Here is a 20,421-nt window from a genome sequence, read left to right as displayed (position 1 = left end):
GTTGAATCTCTCCTTGTTCAGTTTATTCCTTGTCTGGCCCACGGTATTTTGGAAAATAGCTTGATCCCTCCCTCCTCTCTGTGGCAGCCCCTCAAATATTGAAAGAATTGTCTCCCCTGGTCCTTCTCTTCACTAGATTAGCCATGCCCAGTTCCTGCAACCATTCATCATATGTTTTAGCCTCCAGTCCCCTAATAATCCTGGTTGCTCTTCTCTGCTCTCTTTCTAAAGTCTCAACACCTTTTTTTAGTGTGGTGACCAAAACTGGATGCAGTACTCGAGGTGTGGTCTTACTAAGGCTTTATAGAGTGGTATTAGTACCTCCCTTGATCTTGATTGTATCCCTCTGTTAATCTAGGACAGCAGAGGCTGAAAAGGGCAAGGCAGCAAAAGGACAATGATGCAGGGAAATAGGTAGGTGGGGGAAGTTGAAACACCCCTGCAGTGCAGGCCAGTGGCTAAGTGCCTGAATTTTGGTGACCTGATCGTGTGTGTGTGTGTGTGTGTGTGTGTGTGTGTGTGTGTGTGTGTGTGTGAGATGCAATGGCTGTAACTTTGGGAACCAGTCATAAGTTCCTACATTCAGCATTGCTGTAACTTTGAACAGTTGCTGAATGGTTGTAATTTAAGGACTACCTTTAAGATAGGCCCAAAGGCAGTACATAAAATACAAATCCTGTACAATTCCAGACAAATGTCTATCCGATCTCTTCTTGAAAATGTCCACTGTTGGAGACCCACAAATTCTGAAGGCAAGTTGTTCCCACTGAATGATTGTTTTCATAGTCAGGAAATTTCTCCTTAATTCTGGGTTAGATCTCTCTTTAATGATCTTCCATTCGTTACTTCTTAGAACTTAGATAACTTTGTCACTTTGAACGTCCACTAATCGGCATATATTAAAATGTAATTTTTTGACTTCCGGTTTGAGCTTCTTCGGTGACAGACCGAATCCTCATCTCTGCAAGGCTTCGATCCGTGCTCGCCGCTGGAAACAAAATATAGAGAAACAGGGCCTATTTAGAGATAATGGGTGAAAATTTAATGGAGAAAGGGATTCTGCAAAGGTACATGAGATAGTATTGTTATATTAGAAACAGAAATAATTTTAGAAAATATGAAACAATGTATGATTAAAATGTTTGATAAAATAGCTATTGTAATTCAGTGGAGTGCTTGTCAATAAATACATGTAACAAAATGAATACTTAATGATTTACAAAATATATGTGAAGAGAAATAAGGGAAAAATTAATTATGGAGATTATATGTGTCTTTAAGGAAGTATGATATTTAATTGAAAAGAAGTGTTAAAGATGTTAAGATGTTAATGATTATTAATGATAGAACTGAACTGGAATGAAATGAGGGTTTATAATTACATATATTTATACTCTGTTCAGACAGAGTCATCCGAGTTCAACTCCCAGAATTCCCCTCGCAACAATCCAGCTGGAGAATCCTGGGAGTTGAAGTCCACAAGTCTTAAAGTGGGCAGGTTTGGGGACCCCCAGTCAAAAACATTCCTTCCTTCCTTCCTGGGAAGGATACAAGGGCTGCCTGCGTAGGGCTGCCCATTGAGGTGTCCCAAGGGGAGCCCCTCCCCAACGCTGGAGAGCGGCCACTTTTGCCCCCTCAGCCACTCCGGACTTCAACTCCCAGAATTCCCCTCGCAGCAATCCGGCTGGAGAATCCTGGGAGTTGGAGTCTCCGGCGGGGAGAGAGAGAGAGAGAGAGAGAGAGAGAGAAGGACGGAGGGAGGGAGACGCGCCGCAACCCGCCTTTCCCTCCACGATTCCTCCGGGACAGCTCTCCCCTCCCCAATTTTGCGCGCGCAGGCCGGGCGCGCCTCCGGGCGGGGCCGCCCCTTTTTCTACGCGGCGCCGGCGCTGCGCGGCCTCAGCTGACAGACGGGCCTCCTCGGTGCGTCATGGCTGCGTCGCTGAGGTAAGGCGAGGCTGGGGCGGCCGGACCTGCCGGCAGGGAGAAGCGGGGCTTGCAAGGCGAGAGCTGGGCCCCGCGCTCCAGGCTGGGGATGATGGGAAAAACCGAGCGCCTCCGGGTGACTGGGCTGGGGCGGCGGCGGCTCCTCTCGCGGCCGGCTGCCAGGTTAGCGCCCCCCGGGCGAGTGGCAGCTCGGCTGGCCGGCAGAGACTCCGGCGTGGGGAGGGTTTTTTCCCTTTCTGGGGTGGTCGCACCTCCCGCCTCCCGCAGTCGTTCCCCGCCCCAGGTGGATGCCCAGGTGGAAACCTCGACTTACGGCCACAATGGAGCCCAGAATTGATGTTGCTAAGTGAGACATTGGAGTGTTTTAACAGAGTTCGAAGGGACCTTGTAGATCATCTAGTCCAACCCTCCCGCCCCCCCGCCCAAGCAAGAGACCCTACACCATTCCTGACAGGTGGCAGCCCAGTCTGACTTTCGCCCCATTTTACGACCTTTCATGCCACCGTTGTTAAGTGAATCGCTGCCGTTGTTAAATTAGTCACAAGGTTCTCTATGGAGATTCTCAGTCCTGCAGGTCGTGGTTGGCCCAAAGGTGCTTTAACTGGACTTTTCCTTGCTTCCTTCCTTCCTTCCCCTGTATGTCATATCTCCTGATGCACACATATCTTCAGTCCTTTCTTTCTTTCTTTCTTTCTTTCTTTCTTTCTTTCTTTCTTTCTTTCTTTCTTTCTTTCTTTCTTTCTTTCTTTCTTTCTTTCTTTCTTTGTCAAACATGCACAAGATAACAAGTATAAGTACGAACGTAGGCACAGTGGCGCGCTTATATACTTTCTGGGTTTTCCTCTGAAGACATTTTGCTTCTCCTGCAAGAAGCTTCTTCAGCTCTGACTGGGATGGTGGATTGACTGATTTCCCCACCATCCACTCAGAGAAGAATGGAGAAGAAGCCGGAAGAAACATCTTCAAAGAAAAACCAGAAAGTCTGGTTGCCTCTTGAAAAAAAGCACTTTTGGTTGTTAAGAGAATCTAGCTTCCCCATGGACTTTGCTGGTCAGAAGGTCGTAAAAGGGGATCACCTGGGACACTGCAACAGTCATAAATGTGAATCCATTGTCAGGCATCCAGATGTAAATCATGTGACCACAGAGATGCTGCAACAGTCATAAGTGTGAAACATGGCCATGTCACTTTTTTCAGTGCCGTTGTAACTTTGAACGGTCACTAAATGAACTGTTGTAAGTCGAGGACTACCTGTACAGGAGTGAAATCTGTGTCTTACTGGCAACTTTCAAACAGGAGCTGCCTGTCTTAACCAGTGCAAGCCCAGTCTGTCTTGTGGGATGAGTATAGGATTCAGAGCAACCCCGCTTTAGTTGTTATTTAATTGTTAATTGTTATAATGATTTCCATGTTAATAGTTTTATTGCACTGTAAACTGCCCGGAGTAATTTTGGAAAGCAAAATGGGCGTCATATAAATTTAATAAATAAATGCCATATAAACTATTTTCCAAGATAATGTTTCTTGAACGTTTTGCCCTCAGGACTTCTTGGCACTTTTAAAACTTTGAGGTGGACCCCCAAAGAACTTTTATTTATATAGGGGATATTTCTCAACATTTACCATATTAAAAACAAAAATGGACATTCATAGGATATTTACGTATTGAATTGTGTAAAAATATTAAATATTTTGTTCACTAGGTATTACTGTAGGTAATAACATATTTTTTCTTGAAAAACCTTGTACTTTTAACCAAAAAATAAGTTTTAAATTTTTACCAATATCATTAATATATAATTTTGATTTTGATTTTGCAGACCCCTGAGAGGGACTTGGGTGACCCCTCCCCATGTCCTCTGAACACACTTTAGGAAAACACTTCTATGGGTTCAGAAAGGGCCTCTTGTTATATATAATTAAGGCTTCCATTTTCTTACCTTAAATCCACTTGAAGGTTTTAGAGACCCCCTAACTATCCGAGCCTTGCTTCCAAGGGAAATTTGGGGTGTGTCTTTTATAAAATGTTGGTGAACAAGTTTGGAATGGGAGTGCTTCAGGGTTCCGCTCTTTCCCCCTTACCTAGAGAGAGAAGTATTCAGGGAGAGTGGGTTGACCTTGACTTTCTTGTTGCCAGAACTCCCCATATCGATATTGTTGAATGTGTTTTGAACTGGGGTGATTCTGCAATGGGGAAACCATAGCTGCAGGTCAACATTTTAAAGGCCCTTCAAAACTGAGCTCTTCTGGAGCAGTCCCTGAGGTTCCCTGCTTGGAAAATTGGAAGAAAAATAGCCATTAATGGGTAGGTAGTAGACACCTTTGGCCCCTTGAAAAGGAAAGAAAGCTCAGCAGAGGTCTGTGGAATGAGAAATGGTTGTGTTTCCACTTGTGAGTGATAGGCTATGTATGTACATGCTCTGTGCACTATTGATTGCAAGTAAGGGATAAATCTCTGTCATTTAGGCTTATCTTTTAGGGTAGCACACCCATTACCCTTTGTGCTGTTTTTTGTGCAACCTGACAGCTGATGTACACATGCACAATTACACTTGGCTACCTGCACAGCGCTTGTCTCTTTGATTCTCTTACTGGTGCTGAGGACTTTTGACTTCTCCTCTGATCTGCACCATAGCAAGATCCTGCAGCTCAACCAGCACAATTCTGATCTTGCTTTTCCTGCTCTCCTCCCTCCTTGGTTTAGTCAAGAAATTTACAGAATTGTGCTGGATGTTTCAGGCTTCTGGCAGTGTTTCACTGCCATTTTGATGGGCTGCCTGCAAAACTCCTTATGGTTACAGTCGTGCTGCAGTGTGCTATCCTGCCATTTTGAGGCTGGATATTTATGAAAATAGTATGTGAGCCACAAAATGCCCAGGAAACAGCTTAAAAACAAAACCATAAGGGGGAAGAAAGGAAAATCTTCACTGTAATTATGTATTAATTGCATACTCACAACTTTGCAGCTTTGTCCAGTTTGCTCTACCCAGCCTGTACCTATAGGACAGGGGCTCCCAACCTTTTCTATACCCCACACTCTTAGAATGCTTCAGATATATTCTCGCACCCCTTACAAAAGTAAATAATTATATGTATATAATTATGTATATACAACTATTATTTTGAAACTTCTAAACCCAGGTTTTCACACCCCCTGGAATATCGTCTCATACCCTCAGGAGGTGTGAGCACCCCCGGTTGGGAACCCCTGCTATAATTCTGAAGAACCTGGATGAGGATTTAGGTCAGGGGTCTTCAAACTTGACAGCTTGAAGACTTGTGGACTTCAACTCCCAGAATTCCTCCTCCAGTCATGTTAGCTCAGGAATTCTGGGAGTTGAAGTCTACAAGTCTTAAAGTTGCCAAGTTTGAAGACCCTTGATCTAGGTGTAGGAATCCCTTTGGCCCCACCAAGTTTGGGGAAGAAGGTGAGGAATAGCTCATGTTCTTGCCTTCGCTCACCCCAGGAAGTGCTTCAACTTCTTCCATTTCCGAACTGTGAGTTACAAGTGAAACTTGAAAAATTAGAATATCGTGCAGAAGTTCATTTATTTCAGTAATGCAACTGAAAAGGCGAACCTAATATATGAGATAGACTCATTACATGCAAAGCAAGATAGTTCAAGCCGTGATGTGTCATAATTGGGATGATTATGGCTTACAGCTCATGAAAACCCCAAATCCACAATCTCAGAAAATTAGAATATTGTGAAAAGGTTCAATATGCTAGGCTCAAACTGTCCCACTCTAATCAACGAATTAAGCCATAACACCTGCAAAGAGTTCCTGAGCCTTTAAATGGTCTCTCAGTCAGGTTCAGTAGGAATTACAATCATGGGAAAGACTGCTGACCTGACAGTTGTGCAGAAAACCATTATTGACACCCTCTATAAGGAGGGAAAGCCTCAAAAGGTAATTGCAAAAGAAGTTGGATGTTCCCAAAGTGTTGTATCAAAGCACATTAATAGAAAGGTATGTGGAAGGGAAAAATGTGGAAGAAAAAGGTGCGCAAGCAGCAGGGATGACCGCAGCCTGGAGAGGATTGTCAGGAAAAGGCCATTCAAAAGTGTTGGGGACTTTCACAAGGAGTCAGTGCATCAAGAGCCACCACACACAGACGGATCCTGGACATGGGGTTCAAATGTCATATTTCTTTTGTCAAGCCGCTCCTGAACAACAAACAACGTCAGAGGCGTCTTAAAGAAAAACAGAACTGGTCTGTTGCTCAGTGGTCCAAAGTCCTCTTTTCTGATGAGAGCAACTTTTGCATCTCATTTGGAAACCAAGGACCCAGAGTCTGGAGGAAGACTGGAGAGGCACACACTGCAAGATGCTTGAAGTCCAGTGTGAAGTTTCCACAGTCTGTGTTGATTTGGGGAGCCATGTCATCTGCTGGTGTTGGTCCACTGTGCTTCATTAAGTCCAGGGTCAATGCAGCCGTCTACCAGGAGATTTTGGAGCACTTCATGCTTCCTTCCGCAGATGAACTTTATGGGGATGCTGACTTCATTTTCCAGCAGGACTTGGCACCTGCCCACACGGCCAAAAGCACCAAAACCTGGTTCAATGACCGTGGGATTACTAAGCTTGATTGGCCAACAAACTGACCTGACCTGAACCCCATAGAGAATCTATGGGGCATTGCCAAGAGAAAGATGAGAGACATGAGACTGAACAATGCAGAAGAGCTGAAGGCTGCTATTGAAGCATCCTGGTCTTCTATAACACCTCAGCAGTGCCACAGGCTGATAGCTTCCATGCCACGCCGCATTGAGGCAGTAATTGCTGCAAAAGGGGCCCACACCAAGTACTGAGTACATATGCATGCTTATACTTTTCAGAGGTCTGATATTGTTCTATGTACAATCCTTGTTTTACTGATTGCATGTAATATTCTAATTTTCTGAGTTTGGGGATTTGGGGTTTTCATGAGCTGTAAGCCATAATCATCACAATTATGACAAATCACAGCTTGAACTATCTTGCTTTGCATGTAATGAGTCTATCTCATATATTAGGTTCACCTTTTAAGTTGAACTACTGAAATAAATGAACTTTTGCACGATATTCTAATTTTTTGAGTTTCACCTATAGTTGTACAAAGACCATATTCACACATGTGAAGTTATGGTTGGAGTACCTATGATTTACTGCATAAATCATCATCGGCTGGATTGACCCAATGGTTGAAGCCATAACGGTGATTTATTACCAGAATGGGCAGGTTTATGCAGTCATCTTTCCTTAAGATGCCATCCTATGGAGAAGTGGTGTGGTTGCAAACCCCTAAATTACCTGAGCAGCAGAAACAAGAATTTCCTGAAATTGATTTGGAGAGAGAAAGCATGTTGGGTGTGAGATCCCTGATATGACCTGTCTTACCAACTGTCCAGCACTTATAGTTATAGGTCTTCTCTGGGCTGTTCCACTTCATGCCCTCTTTTACCCAGGCAAGACATCCTTCAGAGATATTTTACTAGACTTAAACTGGGATGTTCATTCCTCTGTGTAGGCTGGGGACTGGAGCCATGTGAAGCTATGACTTATTTTAACTGTGGTTTCTTTAATAAGCCATGGGGCTGAATTTCCATAGCGTGCTAAACTATAAACAGTGATTTTCCAAACCACCAGTATGAATGAGGTAACACTGCATGCTAAGTTGAAGCCCACAGTTTAGGACACTGTGTGAATAAGCCATGATTCATCCTAGTTCATTGACTTAGTTGTATAATTCATGCAACATTGCAGGTGGTACTGGCTGGACTTGTTTAAAACCCAGCCTTTGCCTTGGAATGCTTTGCAAACTCAGCGGGATTAAGAGTTTTTTTTTTTTTAATGTGTTGCCTGATACAGTATTTAATGTGCATTTTGGACTTCAGAAGCTGAAGCTTCCTCATTGCTGCTATAAAACAAAGGTTATCTGCAGGATTGTATTCCAAGAAAGCTATATAATAATTAATAATACATCAGGGAGTATTCATGCTTAGATTAATGGGGTTTGCTCCTAATTTTCTCTGTTTTTCTAACAGCTCAGCACAGGAAGAACAACAAAAAAACTTAGAGTGCAACTGTTGTTTTTTCTAGAACAAGTGTCTTCAAACTTGGCAAGTTTAAGACTTGTGGACTTCAACTCCCAGAATTCCTGAGTTAACATCACTGGAGGAGGAATTCTGAGAGTTGAAGTCCACAAGTCTTAAAGGTGTCAAATTTGAAGACCCCTGGACTAGAAGGTACTTTTGACATAGTATGCTTTAGTTCAGGGGTCTCCAACCTTGGCAACTTTAAGACTTATGGACTTCAACTTCCAGAATTCCTGAGGAACTCTGGGAGTTGAAGTCCACAAGTCTTAAAGTTGCCAAGGTTGGAGACCCCTGCTTTAGTTGCTAAAATGTGCTTGTAAAACCAGCCTGTAATAGATGAAAACATAGATGTGGGATATAGTGTATTTAACTCTGAAGCCGATTAATACTGAAATCTGGGAAGCAGGCTAAAGTTTGGAAATGAATCTGTTTTCCTTCTTTGTCTTCCCTCTGACTTTTGTTATTTTAGTGTTTATTATGGTAAGATGCCAGGAAGATTTGGTGGCATGCACATGTAAATAAATACATACCAATTGGCCCATTTCTCTTTTATTTCTTGGTAATACTATCCCACCAAATTTAGAAATACCCGTATCTGCTTTTGTAGGATCTGCATTTGTGGGTTGTGAACAGGCTGTAAAAACATGGAATGGAAGGGGAGGCAGACCCTCATAATTGCCCCCCCCCCCTTAACCAGCATCCCTTGAGGGACCCTGCTCATTTTGATTCATCACCTGTCACTTTTCATCTAAAACGTTAGATGAAAATGAACTGGAAATACAGGTAATCCTCGACTTACAGCAGTTTGCTTAGTGACCGTTTAAAGTTACAAGGACACTGAAAAAAGTGAGCTATGACCGTTTTTCATACTTACGACCGTTGCAGCAGCATCCTCATGGCCATGTGATTTACACCTTTGGTAGCATTGGGTTTAACCTTGTTTGGGGCTTGTGACTCGTTCAGGGCCTGGGAGAATGGAGAATGGGCTCCGAGAACCGCAGACTCTTCTGGGAATCGTTTCCCTTCGGGGCCCTTCTGCACCAGGCGACCGGCAGGGTTGTGTGATGCGGCTGCAACAGCCAGACTGGAATATGCTCCCTTTGCAAGCGCTGGTGGAAGGGGGTGTTTTCCCCACCCCTGTTTTGTCCGTGAATGCTGTCGAGCCACACCGATGTTAATTTTGGTTCCTCTTTCCAGGGCAACCTTTTGGCTGGGGAATGAAACCCTGAGAGTCTCGGCAGCACTTTTCGCCTCGAACAGGACCCGCTTGTGTGACCGGCTGAGAGCAAACAAGGCCGTTCCCCAAAATGCCATTGTCGTCTTGCAAGGCGGAGAGCAGACCAACCGCTACTGTACCGATACAGGCGTTGTTTTTCGCCAGGTGAGCTTTCGTGGCAAGCATATCTTTTGTTTCTCAGCTTGCAGCTCTTCTCTGTGGATTTCATAATGGCATTTGTGGAAATTCTGGGTAGATCTCTCTCCCTCCTTCTCTCTCCCTCTCCCTCCCTCCCTCTCTCTGTCTCTCTTTCTCCCTCCCTCCCTCCCTCTCTCTCCCTCTATCTCTCTCCTTCCTTCTCTCTCCCTCTCCCTCCCCTCCCTCTCTCTGTCTGTCTCCCTCCCTCTCTCTCCCTCCCTCTATCTCTCCTTCCCTCTCCCTCCCTCTGTCTCTCTCCCTTCCCCCTCTCTCCCCTTCTCTCTCTCCCCCTCTCTCTCCTTCCCTCTCCCTCCCCTCCCTCTCTCTGTCTGTCTCCCTCCCTCCCTCTCCCTCCCTCCTCTCTGTGTCTCTCTTTCTCCCTCCCTCTTCTCCCTCTCCCTCCCCTCCCTCTCTCCCCTCCCTCTCTCTCCTTCCCTCTCCCTCCCTCTGTCTCTCTCCCTTCCCCCTCTCTCCCTCCTTCTCTCTCCCCCCTCTTTCTCCCTCCCTTCCCCCTCTCTCCCTCCTTCTCTCTCCCCCTCTCTCTCTTCCCTCTCCCTCCCCTCCCTCTCTCTGTCTCTCTTTCTCCCTCCCTCCCTCTCTCTCCCTCCCTCTATCTCTCCTTCCCTCTCCCTCCCTCTGTCTCTCTCCCTTCCCCTCTCTCCCTCCTTCTCTCTCCCCCCTCTCTCTCCTTCCCTCTCCCTCCCTCCCTCTCTCTGTCTCTCTTTCTCCCTCCCTCCTTCCCTCTCCCTCCCTCTGTCTCTCTCCCTTCCCCCTCTCTCCCTCCTTCTCTCTCCCCCCTCTCTCTCCTTCCTCTCCCTCCCCTCCCTCTCTCTGTCTGTCTCCCTCCCTCTCTCTCCCTCCCTCTATCTCTCCTTCCCTCTCCCTCCCTCTGTCTCTCTCCCTTCCCCCTCTCTCCCTCCTTCTCTCTCCCCCCTCTCTCTCCTTCCCTCTCCCTCCCCTCCCTCTCTCTGTCTGTCTCCCTCCCTCTCTCTCCCTCCCTCTATCTCTCCTTCCCTCTCCCTCCCTCTGTCTCTCTCCCTTCCCCCTCTCTCCCTCCTTCTCTCTCCCCCCCTCTCCTTCCCTCTCCCTCCCCTCCCTCTCTCTGTCTGTCTCCCTCCCTCTCTCTCCCTCCCTCTATCTCTCCTTCCCTCTCCCTCCCTCTGTCTCTCTCCCTTCCCCCTCTCTCCCTCCTTCTCTCTCCCCCCTCTCTCCTTCCCTCTCCCTCCCCTCCCTCTCTCTGTCTGTCTCCCTCCCTCTCTCTCCCTCCTCTATCTCTCCTTCCCTCTCCCTCCCTCTGTCTCTCTCCCTTCCCCCCTCTCTCCCTCCTTCTCTCTCCCCCTCTCTCTCCTTCCCTCTCCCTCCCCTCCTCTCTCTGTCTGTCTCCCTCCCTCCCTCTCCCTCCCTCCCTCTCTGTGTCTCTCTTTCTCCCTCCCTCTTTCTCCCTCTCCCTCCCCTCCCTCTCTCCCCTCCCTCTCTCCCTTCCCCCTCTCTCCCTCCTTCTCTCTCCCCCCCTCTCTCTCTTCCCTCTCCCTCCCCTCCCTCTCTCTGTCTCTCTTTCTCCCTCTCTCCCTCTCTCCCCCTCCCTCTATCTCTCCTTCCCTCTCCCTCCCTCTGTCTCTCTCCCTTCCCCCTCTCTCCCTCCTTCTCTCTCCCTCCCTCTTTCTCCCTCCCTCCCTCCCTCCCTCTGTCTCTGTGTCTCTCTTTCTCCCTCCCTCTTTCTCCCTCTCTCCCTCCCCTCCCTCTCCTTCTCTCTCTTGTATTCTAGTGACTTTCCAATCCTTGTTTATGCTTGGAAGCACTTTATTTGAGCACCTGTCCTAAAAGCGCATGTCCTGAAGGATGTGCATAAAATGCATCAAACTAATTTTTCTTGCCATTAATAATTTAGTCTTATAGCACTGATGGCTCATAAAATCAGTCCACGTATATTAGCTGAATCATTGCTTTGTGTGAGTGGTTTTGCCTTCTGCATGTAACAGCTTAAGTAAAATCTTATAAAGGTAGTCCTTGAGTTACGACCACAATTGAACCTCACATTTATGTTGTTAAGTGAAACATTTGTTCAGTGAGTTTGCCCCATTTTATGACTTTTCTTGCCATGGTTGCTAAGCAAATCATTGCATTTGTTAAATTAATAACCTGGTTGTTAAGTGAATCTGGATTCCCCATTGACTTTGCTGGTCAGAAGGTCGCATTGGGACATAGCAGTGGTCATCAATAGCCTTGTATATCATGTTAAGGAGTGTAATTTTAGTAAATTCTCACATTGCTTTGATAATTATTTTGGAATGATTCTGAAGCATACTAATTTAATAATACTTTGACTTTTCAAGCCCAACGAATTGGATTTTGTCAGATTCTTTAGTAAATTCTGGCAATACAAACAAAATTTTTGTAGTTTAAAATTTCAGTGTAACAGCATACTGATGATCACATTAAATAACTGACCCTCTTTTTGCTAGTGTCATAGATACATTATTATTGATGTAGTTCATCTTCATTTATTCAGCATGAAACTGTCATTCTTTCTTGCATTTGATAAAGATCTGCCCTTGATAAGAATCTTTCTGCCTTACCAACATATATTTGAATATATTAGTTTTGTCTGTATGTAAATTAATAAAATGTTTAGCTTTTTGCCGTTAACATGGAAGTTTGGAAATTTCTCAAGAGGATTGAAAGTGAGAGTAGTGGTATATAATTATTCATGATGCTTAAGGAAATATTTTTAACTATTTATTTCAGTTTATATAGCTGGCATCTTGCCACTCTAGACGACTAAGTTTAAACATAACCACAGTATAAAAATTTAAAAAATATCGTATTAATATGGCTGTACCGAACATGGAAAAAGTGCCATTTTTTCCAAGTTTGTAAGACTTGTGTTCAAATGTAACTGAAAATGTTCAAAGGCAAACCTTAAGTGATTTCAATTGTGTCAGGCTCTGACCTCCCTATTCCCAAACTATTGTGGCCTGTTGTCCGCCGGCCCCTCCAGCATCCAAATCAGATGAGGAGGAGTCAGGATCAGCATCAGGGCAACCTGGGATCTCCGAGGGGGGAAGAGGGAATGGAGCTGGCAGAGAGAGAGAGAGGCAGAGGCAGAGCCTGGACTGTCCATCAACCCTCAGATGGAGAGTCAGCAGCAGCCCCAGGTCTAGAGGTGGCTGATGAGGAAGAGGAGCAACAACTGCGCCTAGTGCCCAATGCGCGGATGCACAGAAGGCAGAGGAGAGGAGAACAGCGGAAATCTGTGGGCCGGTCTCTGGGATGGAAGAGCCACTGCTGCTAGTGAAGCCCCACCCTCGCTCTGGAGATAAAAGGCAAGGGGTGGAGATGAATAGGTGAGGCAGACAGCTATTCATCTTTGGACAGACAGACTTGTTAGCCTGCGATGAGAGAGAAACTTTTTGCCGGGGCTGCTGGCGCGCCCAATAAACGAATCTTTGAGTTAACTTCAGAGGGTTTGTCGTGTTTGGGGAGCTGGGTCAGAACACAAACATTCTGTCACTGAAACACTTTGCCAGACTTCATACAGGGTCATAGTGAACAGCCCTTTCTCTGGGATTTCCTTCATGCTCCCTCAGTAGCAGAGACAGAATATGGCTGTTTGGCCAGAACAAGAGGACAGAGTTTTTGGAGACCCGTCAGAGTTGCAGTTTACCAGTCAGCATTCGGAACACAAAGATAGACAAAAGCATGGTTCCTGCTCTTCCATGCTCCACTGAGTGTGCAGCTGAATTGCCTGAGTGTGCGAGAGGATTGTCCTGCATCAGAGCTTCTGTCCTATCCACATTTTTAATTCATTTTAGCTAGGTTTGTAGCAGTTGTAACACTTGTAATAAGGCCCATTAAAGTTGAAGCAGCTAAATTTCCATACCACACGAACCTCGTTTTACCTTTAACCTTGGTTAGTTTTTGTAACCTGGTGTCTTATGTGAAAGAAGCCAGGGGAGCTAGTTTTTATAGTGGAAGATATTGCGCAAAGCCTAAAAATTAGTTAATGTAGGAACCAGGATAAGCATGTTTTACGAACCCACCGACTGAACTATAGCAGTTTGTCTTGAGACCAGTGAGCAATGTACATCTGCTAATACATGGCTTCTGTAGTCCTTGGCCATGGAGCTTACAAATTTGCTTGCTTGGAGGTCATTATTCTGAATATGCATATGGGGATTGTGTGATGGGGATATGGCAACTGCTAGAACCCTCCCCATGGGTGGATTCTAGCTAAATTTGCAAGGTTGCCCAATGCAGCTCCCAGGATAAGAGTTGCTATACTGACTCTTATCCTGCCAAGATTTATTTTATTTTATTTTATTTTATTATTTTATTTTATTTTATTATTTTATTATTTTATTTTATTTTATTATTTTATTTTATTTTATTTTATTTTATTTTATTTTATTTTATTTTATTTTATTTTATTTTATTATTTTATTTTATTATTTTATTTTATTTTATTTTATTATTTTATTATTTTATTTTATTTATTTTATTTTATTTTATTTTATTATTTTATTTTATTTTATTTTATTTTATTATTTTATTTTATTTTATTTTATTTTATTATTTTATTTTATTTTATTTTATTTATTTTATTTTATTTTATTTTATTTTTATTTTTATTTTATTTTATTTTATTTTATTTTATTTTATTTTATTTTTTTTTTTATTTTATTTTATTTTATTTTTTTATTTTATTTTATTTTATTTTATTTTATTTTATTTTATTATTTTATTTTATTTTATTTTATTTTAATTTTATTTATTTTATTTTAATTTTATTTATTTTATTTTATTTTATTTTATTTTATTTATTTTATTTTATTTTATTTATTTTATTTTATTTTATTTATTATTTTATTTTATTTTATTTTATTTTATTTTATTTTATTTTATTTTATTTTATTTTATTTTATTTTATTATTTTATTTTATTTTATTATTTTATTTTATTTTATTTTATTATTTTATTTATTTTATTTTATTTTATTATTTTATTTTATTTTATTTTATTTTATTTTATTTTATTTTATTATTTTATTTTATTTTATTTTATTATTTTATTTTATTATTTTATTTTATTTTATTTTATTTTATTTTATTTTATTTTATTTTATTATTTTATTTTATTATTTTATTTTATTTTATTTTATTTTATTTTATTTTATTTTATTTTATTTTATTTTATTTTATTTTATTTTATTTTATATATATACACATACATACATACATACATACATACATACATACATACATATATATATTGTCAAGCAAGTATTAGATAACAGGTTTAAGTATAAAGATGATTATGTGTACATGAAATGTATACGAATAAAAAGGGAACATTAGGACAGGGATGGTAGGCACGTTGGTGTACTTATGCACACCCCTTACAGGCCTCTTAGGAATGGGGTAAGGTCAACAGCAGACAGTCTAAGGTTAAAGTGTTTGGAGTTTGGGGAAGAAACCACGGAGTCAGGTAGTGCATTCCAGGCATTGAGCACTCTGTTGCTGAAGTTGTATTTCCTGGGATCGAGTTTGGTGCAGTTTACATTGAGATAAATGGACAGGATGTACAGGTACAGTAGACTGTAAAACGATCCTTTTGTAGGAAATGTTAGGTGAATATTAAGGGCCAAAGTCTCTTTGATGCAGCTTTTGCCCTGATAAGTTTTATAGATTGATTTATATTGACTTCTCCCATGACTGTAGTAGTCACTCAGGCCTGGCGTAATAGTTGGGCAATGGCTCTGTATGCAAGATTCAGTTCCTGGTATCTCCTGACAGGACCAAGAAAGAGCCATGGCTGAGGTGTGCTCGTGGACTTTCCTCTCCTTTCTATCTTTGCTCTTTGTTTTTTTTTTCCAGCTAATCTGCTGAGGCTTTATTAGTCTTTATCATTTGCTGAGGCTTTATCAGTCCAAGGTCTCCTGCTAGCCTGGAATTTCACTGACTTGTCCTTGCATGGCATCAACTAATAGCATTCAAAATTCAGTACTGCAGGACCTCTGAGCCTCCCCCTCTTGTCTTTTCCCTTTAAGAACAGCCCACCTGGGCCAAACTAAAAGACCTCCCTGGGAAGGAGGGGTTTTGCATGTTCTTCCGGCCATTTCATGACCCTTCCCTCTTTTAGAGCATGAGGACATGGCCCAGTGTACAGAGGAGTCTGACCAAGAGATGAGTTAAGCGGTACAATCAACTTGGTTTGTTTTAGGGATGTAAATCAGGATTTTGTTAGCTGAACTAGAGTTCAGTGCAATTTATTGGTTGGGTCTGGGAGCATGTAATTTCGAAACCACTTGTTTCATTTTTATGAGAAAAAGGGAAATTTGGAGCGAAAGTGAAATATAACACATGGAGTAGCCATTTCTGTAGCCCTGTTTTTTAAAAAACAATATTTTATTTGGGCTTCTGTACTGGTTCAATCAGATGATGCTGAGCAGCTTACAGTTTTGATCAAAATATAAAAGCAATGTCAAAAGTCAAAACCAAAACACTCCATATACCTACCCCCTTGGTGGGGTGATTCAACCTTCCACCCCATCTCCAAAGGCTTCCAAAAGGACCAGGTCTTCAGGATTCTCTATTTACCATAATTGAAAGGAGCAGTTCTTATACCTTGAGGCTAGTTCATCACTGAGAAGACTTGACATCAAGGTCCCTCAAGATGACATTTCTTTTTGTGGCAGGACCTTTAACATAAATGATCTCATCCGTTTCCACTCGGACCGGAAGGTCTTTAAAAGACCTAGACTCTGAGCCACATTATGCTTTCTAAGTGACATCTGCCACCTAGAAGCACACCTGGAAGCTAACCAGCAGCCAGTCAAGTTCCCACTGTTGAGGTGTCACATGGACAAGACTTGGCATACCCATAATTCCCAAGGCTGCCATATATTAAACTACCTGCAGCTTCTGAATTGTCTTCAAGGACAGTCCAACACAGAACACATTGCAGCAGTCTAGACATGAGGTGATAAGAGCATGGATGGCTATCAACAAAGACTCCCGTTTCAGGAATGGTTGCAGTTGACAAAAAACATTTTTGGCCATAGTCTGGAACTCAGTTTTGTGAATCTCAGATTGTGGGTCAGTTCTGTCCAGGAAAACATAATCTCTGTGTGAAAGAGCTAAAGATGGAATCTCTCCAGAACCAGTCAGTTTTCAAATTCACAACCACTCTGTTCAAAGCCATGCTGTGATGTTGTAGGCATTTCATTTCTATTCATTTCTTTAGAATTAATGAATCAATGCACCAGCATGTCAGACAATGGTGATTTGGATCAGTGATGAGGTTCTTTCCTTCTGTTTTTCTAGGAATCCTATTTTCATTGGACTTTTGGGGTAACAGAGGCCGACTGCTATGGAGCCATTGAAGTGGACAATGGAAATACCATCCTCTTCATCCCGAGGCTTCCAGAGAGCTATGCCGTTTGGATGGGAAAGTAAGATGCTTTTTTCTCCAAAATTGAAGCTTTTCGAAAATGTTTCTGTAATGGGCTGAATGGTTTAGAAAACAAACAGAATCTATAATCTTGGGGAATCACCAGTATTTCCTTTTTGGAACAATATTGTTTGTTTGTTTATTTATTTTTAATCTGTGTTTGCTAGCAGGAATCTCAGGTACATTCTTGTTTTGCTTCTGCTAGTTTCATATACGAGGGATGGTGAATTGGGCGTTCATTCGGCATTTAATGTTCTCAGGTCTGTTGGAGGAAATTACTTGAGAAGATTCTTGCTTTCATTGTAATAAAGGTTAGATCTGAAGGCTTCATACTTGTGAAGAACATTTACTTTTGGGTCTAAAGATGCCTCACTTGCAGATGCCATGTGAACAGTCCCTGTGAGCAGTTCATGCCAAACTCATCTTGTTACCTTCTTTGATAAAGTGACTAAATTACTGGGCCATGGAAATGCTCTGGATATAGTATGCGTAGATTTCAGTGAGGCATTGGAGAAAGTAGACTGCATCCTACTTCTTGGTGAGACAGAATAATTCAGGCTAGAGAGTACCACTGTTGGGACAAGAAGCAATGCAGCGAAGCTCATCAAAAGAAGATCCAACCTCAAAATAAAGAGGACTTTCCTGACAGTGAGAAGTCTCAAGGAGTGGAATGATGGCCTCCCAGAATTATGGGTGCTCCCTCACTTGGACGTTTCTAGGAAAAGATTGGATAACCATTTATCCAAGATGTTATGAGGACTCCTCCCTTGGGCAGGGGGTTGGACTAAAAGACCTTCAAGGTCCCCCTAAACCCCCTGATTCTGTGTATAAAAGAACAAGTTGGTTTTGAGCAGAGCTCACCAATTAACATCTTGGCCAAAAAAAATATTTAAGTTGCTCCCACCAGGCCTGAATGTTGACATTTAGCTCATTCTTAGGCAATTTAAAATGTTCTTTCCAGTTGTTTAACATTCTCTTCACAATTGAACATATGTGCTGTTCTTTAATCTATTGGAAACAATAAAAGCTCACATCTTACTGTGGAATTTTATGCAAAGGAAGCTGTTTATTCCATTGTTGCTTCATGACCAGCAACGGGTGTTAAGTTTTGGTCCCACCCCCACTGTGCCCTGCCGCTTCTGAAAGGCAGTTAAGTATATTAAAATAGAACTTGGTGACTGATGGACGCAGAGTTAGATTACAGATTTTATTATGGGTATTGCAATTATCTTCTCTTACCAGCTGTATTGCATTTCATTTTGGGCATCATTTTGTCTCCAGATGAGTTAGTTCTTTGCGAGATGAATGCTATAAAAAATAACAATTGAAATAATAATGTTAATAGTACCTGTGAAAGGAATGCATATTACAAGGGCTGACAATTGAAAATGGGATATAGGTTCTAGTGGAAAGTTCACCCTTTGCCGCATACACAGATAATCCAAGTGGTTTTTTTAAAGGCCAATCTAGACAAAAGTATGCTTTTTATAACTCGTGAATGAAAAGTACATTGGCAGAACAATTGGGGAAAGTCTTATCAGAGTTCCTTTGTCTTGGTTAGAAACAAGTACTTTTTGTGAATGATTACATTTTCAGTGGTTGTCACATCCAATATGCAGTTTCAGGTTTTTGGGAAAGCAGTTTGTTTTGGGAGCAAATATCCAGTGAAGAAAATTATCTAAAACCGTCTAAAGAATTTTTGTCATCAAAGAGGTGGAAATGACCCACTAGTGAGACCAGAGCTCAGTATGACACATGAATTCTAAACCAGCTATTAATATGTAATGCCAGCTACCTTTTCTATCCTGCTCTAAGGAGTAGAAAGTTGGTCTCTGACAGAAAGCCACTTGAAGAGACAAGAAGCATTTGAAATGTAGATTCACAGATGGCTGCTACATATAAGCTGGGTTGACAAAATCAGAAATGAGGAGGAGATAAGCTGCCTGGGAAAGCCAGGGGAAATCATCAAAACCAGTGGTAGGATTCAGCCAGTTCACAAACCACTTCGGGAGAACTGGTTGTTAACTTTCTGAGCATTGGTGAACTGGTTGTTGGGAGAAATCATTAGGGCAGAGAACCAGTTGTTAAATTATTTGGATCCTATCCCTGATAAAAACCATTTAAAAGCGAAAGTTAGAATATTTTGGACACGTGATGCGACACCTGGAAAAATACGCCATCCATCACTTAATCCTCCAGGGAAAGACTGAAGGCAATCGAGGTCCAGGCAGAAGAAGAACATCATGGCTTCAAAATCGAAGGGACTGGTTTGGACAAAACTCAGCAGCCCTTTTTCATGTGGCTGTTAATAAAAATAGGATCGCTAACATGATCGCCAATGTCCAATGATGGATATGGCACAAGAAGAAGAGTGAAGCTAGGAAAGAAAAAAATGTTTTCAAGATGAAAATGACTACACAATACTGGTAAATCTCTTCCTATCAACATCTGACTACACAATACTGGTAAATCTCTTCCTATCAACATCCTTACCTTTTTCCATTCAGAAACCCTTGGAAAATTTTCTCGTATATCCAGGAGTATTTTCAAGGTGGGATCAAAATATAAGATGACACCCACCATTGTGCAGTTAAAACTGCACCTGTCTTTTATATGCAGTGTGGCTACGCCTATCATCTGTTGTTAGGGGAGTACAGAATCCAGAACTTAGTGTCAAATGAAGGTTTATGCTAGTATCTTTGGAGCAAGTTAGTTTGTGCATGTGAAAGAAAATACAGGTATGTTAATCTGATTCAGCCTCAGAACCCAGTTTAGTGTTTAAATATCTGGATATTTGTGCTCTCAAACTTCTGTTTTCAGTTAACTCTGGTCTGTTACAGGATATGTGGAGCTCTTTATCTAGAGTTGAATTCCTCTTTTTTTCTGTCTCTCATTTCCAACCTGGCCTTGGTCTGCCGTGCCTAAATTCCAAACTGTAGTAAACTATTGTTCATGGGAAAAAGCCAAGATTAGAAGCCTAGCTTTGAAGTTCCCATGTTTTCCAAAACTATGGCAACTCATGACTTGACTCCTTTGGGGTTTTCTTTTGGTGGATCTGTTTCAAATTCTCTTCTTGAAGTACAAACAATGTGGGGTGCAATTTTTCTCTTTTTCCCCAACCTACTCAAGAAGGGCAGAAAATATGGACTACCTTGCCTCCCTTATTCCTCCATTGCTTGGTCAGTGGGACCTTGGAAAGAGAGAATGAAAAAACTGATACCTGAAGTTGCCCACCCAGGGCCTAGATACGGTTAGGGCTAACCTGCTCAGGTTTTGGGGGAAAAAAAAGATGAATTGTGGTCTGTTAAAAATGGAAACAAATTGTTCTGACCCAGCTCCCCAAATGGTGGGCTAGGTAAGGTAGCCAAAATTTATCAAGAAACAGCACAGTACAAGTGAATGTTGGGTCTAAATGGAAAGGGAAATACACAGAGGAGCTATGTCTACCCTTGGAGCAAATCCCCAGGCTTGGAATCTATTCACTTGCCTTCTCTCCCTGCTGCCAATCTTTTGGGATTAAGTGGACAGTAA

The 20,421-nt window shown here is 42.1% G+C and overlaps 1 protein-coding gene across 1 annotated transcript in view; it reads left to right on the top strand.

Moving 5' to 3' along the window:
• The first annotated feature begins 1,901 nt into the window (after positions 1–1,901).
• Positions 1,902–20,421, top strand: part of PEPD (peptidase D) — a 182,630-nt gene continuing 164,110 nt past the window's right edge. Inside the window, exons 1-3 of the mRNA XM_026680147.2 lie at positions 1,902–1,947; positions 9,225–9,408; positions 16,764–16,891. Of these exons, the coding sequence (XP_026535932.1) occupies positions 1,931–1,947; positions 9,225–9,408; positions 16,764–16,891 (329 nt within the window). The 5' untranslated portion in view covers positions 1,902–1,930. The remainder of the gene's footprint in view (positions 1,948–9,224; positions 9,409–16,763; positions 16,892–20,421) is intronic.

This window comes from Notechis scutatus, chromosome 9 (genome assembly GCF_049901735.1).
Source record: "Notechis scutatus isolate UNSWTSFEM ecotype Mainland chromosome 9, rNotScu1.2, whole genome shotgun sequence".
Lineage (NCBI taxonomy): Eukaryota > Metazoa > Chordata > Lepidosauria > Squamata > Elapidae > Notechis > Notechis scutatus.
This window is presented reverse-complemented; position numbering and strand designations above follow the sequence as displayed.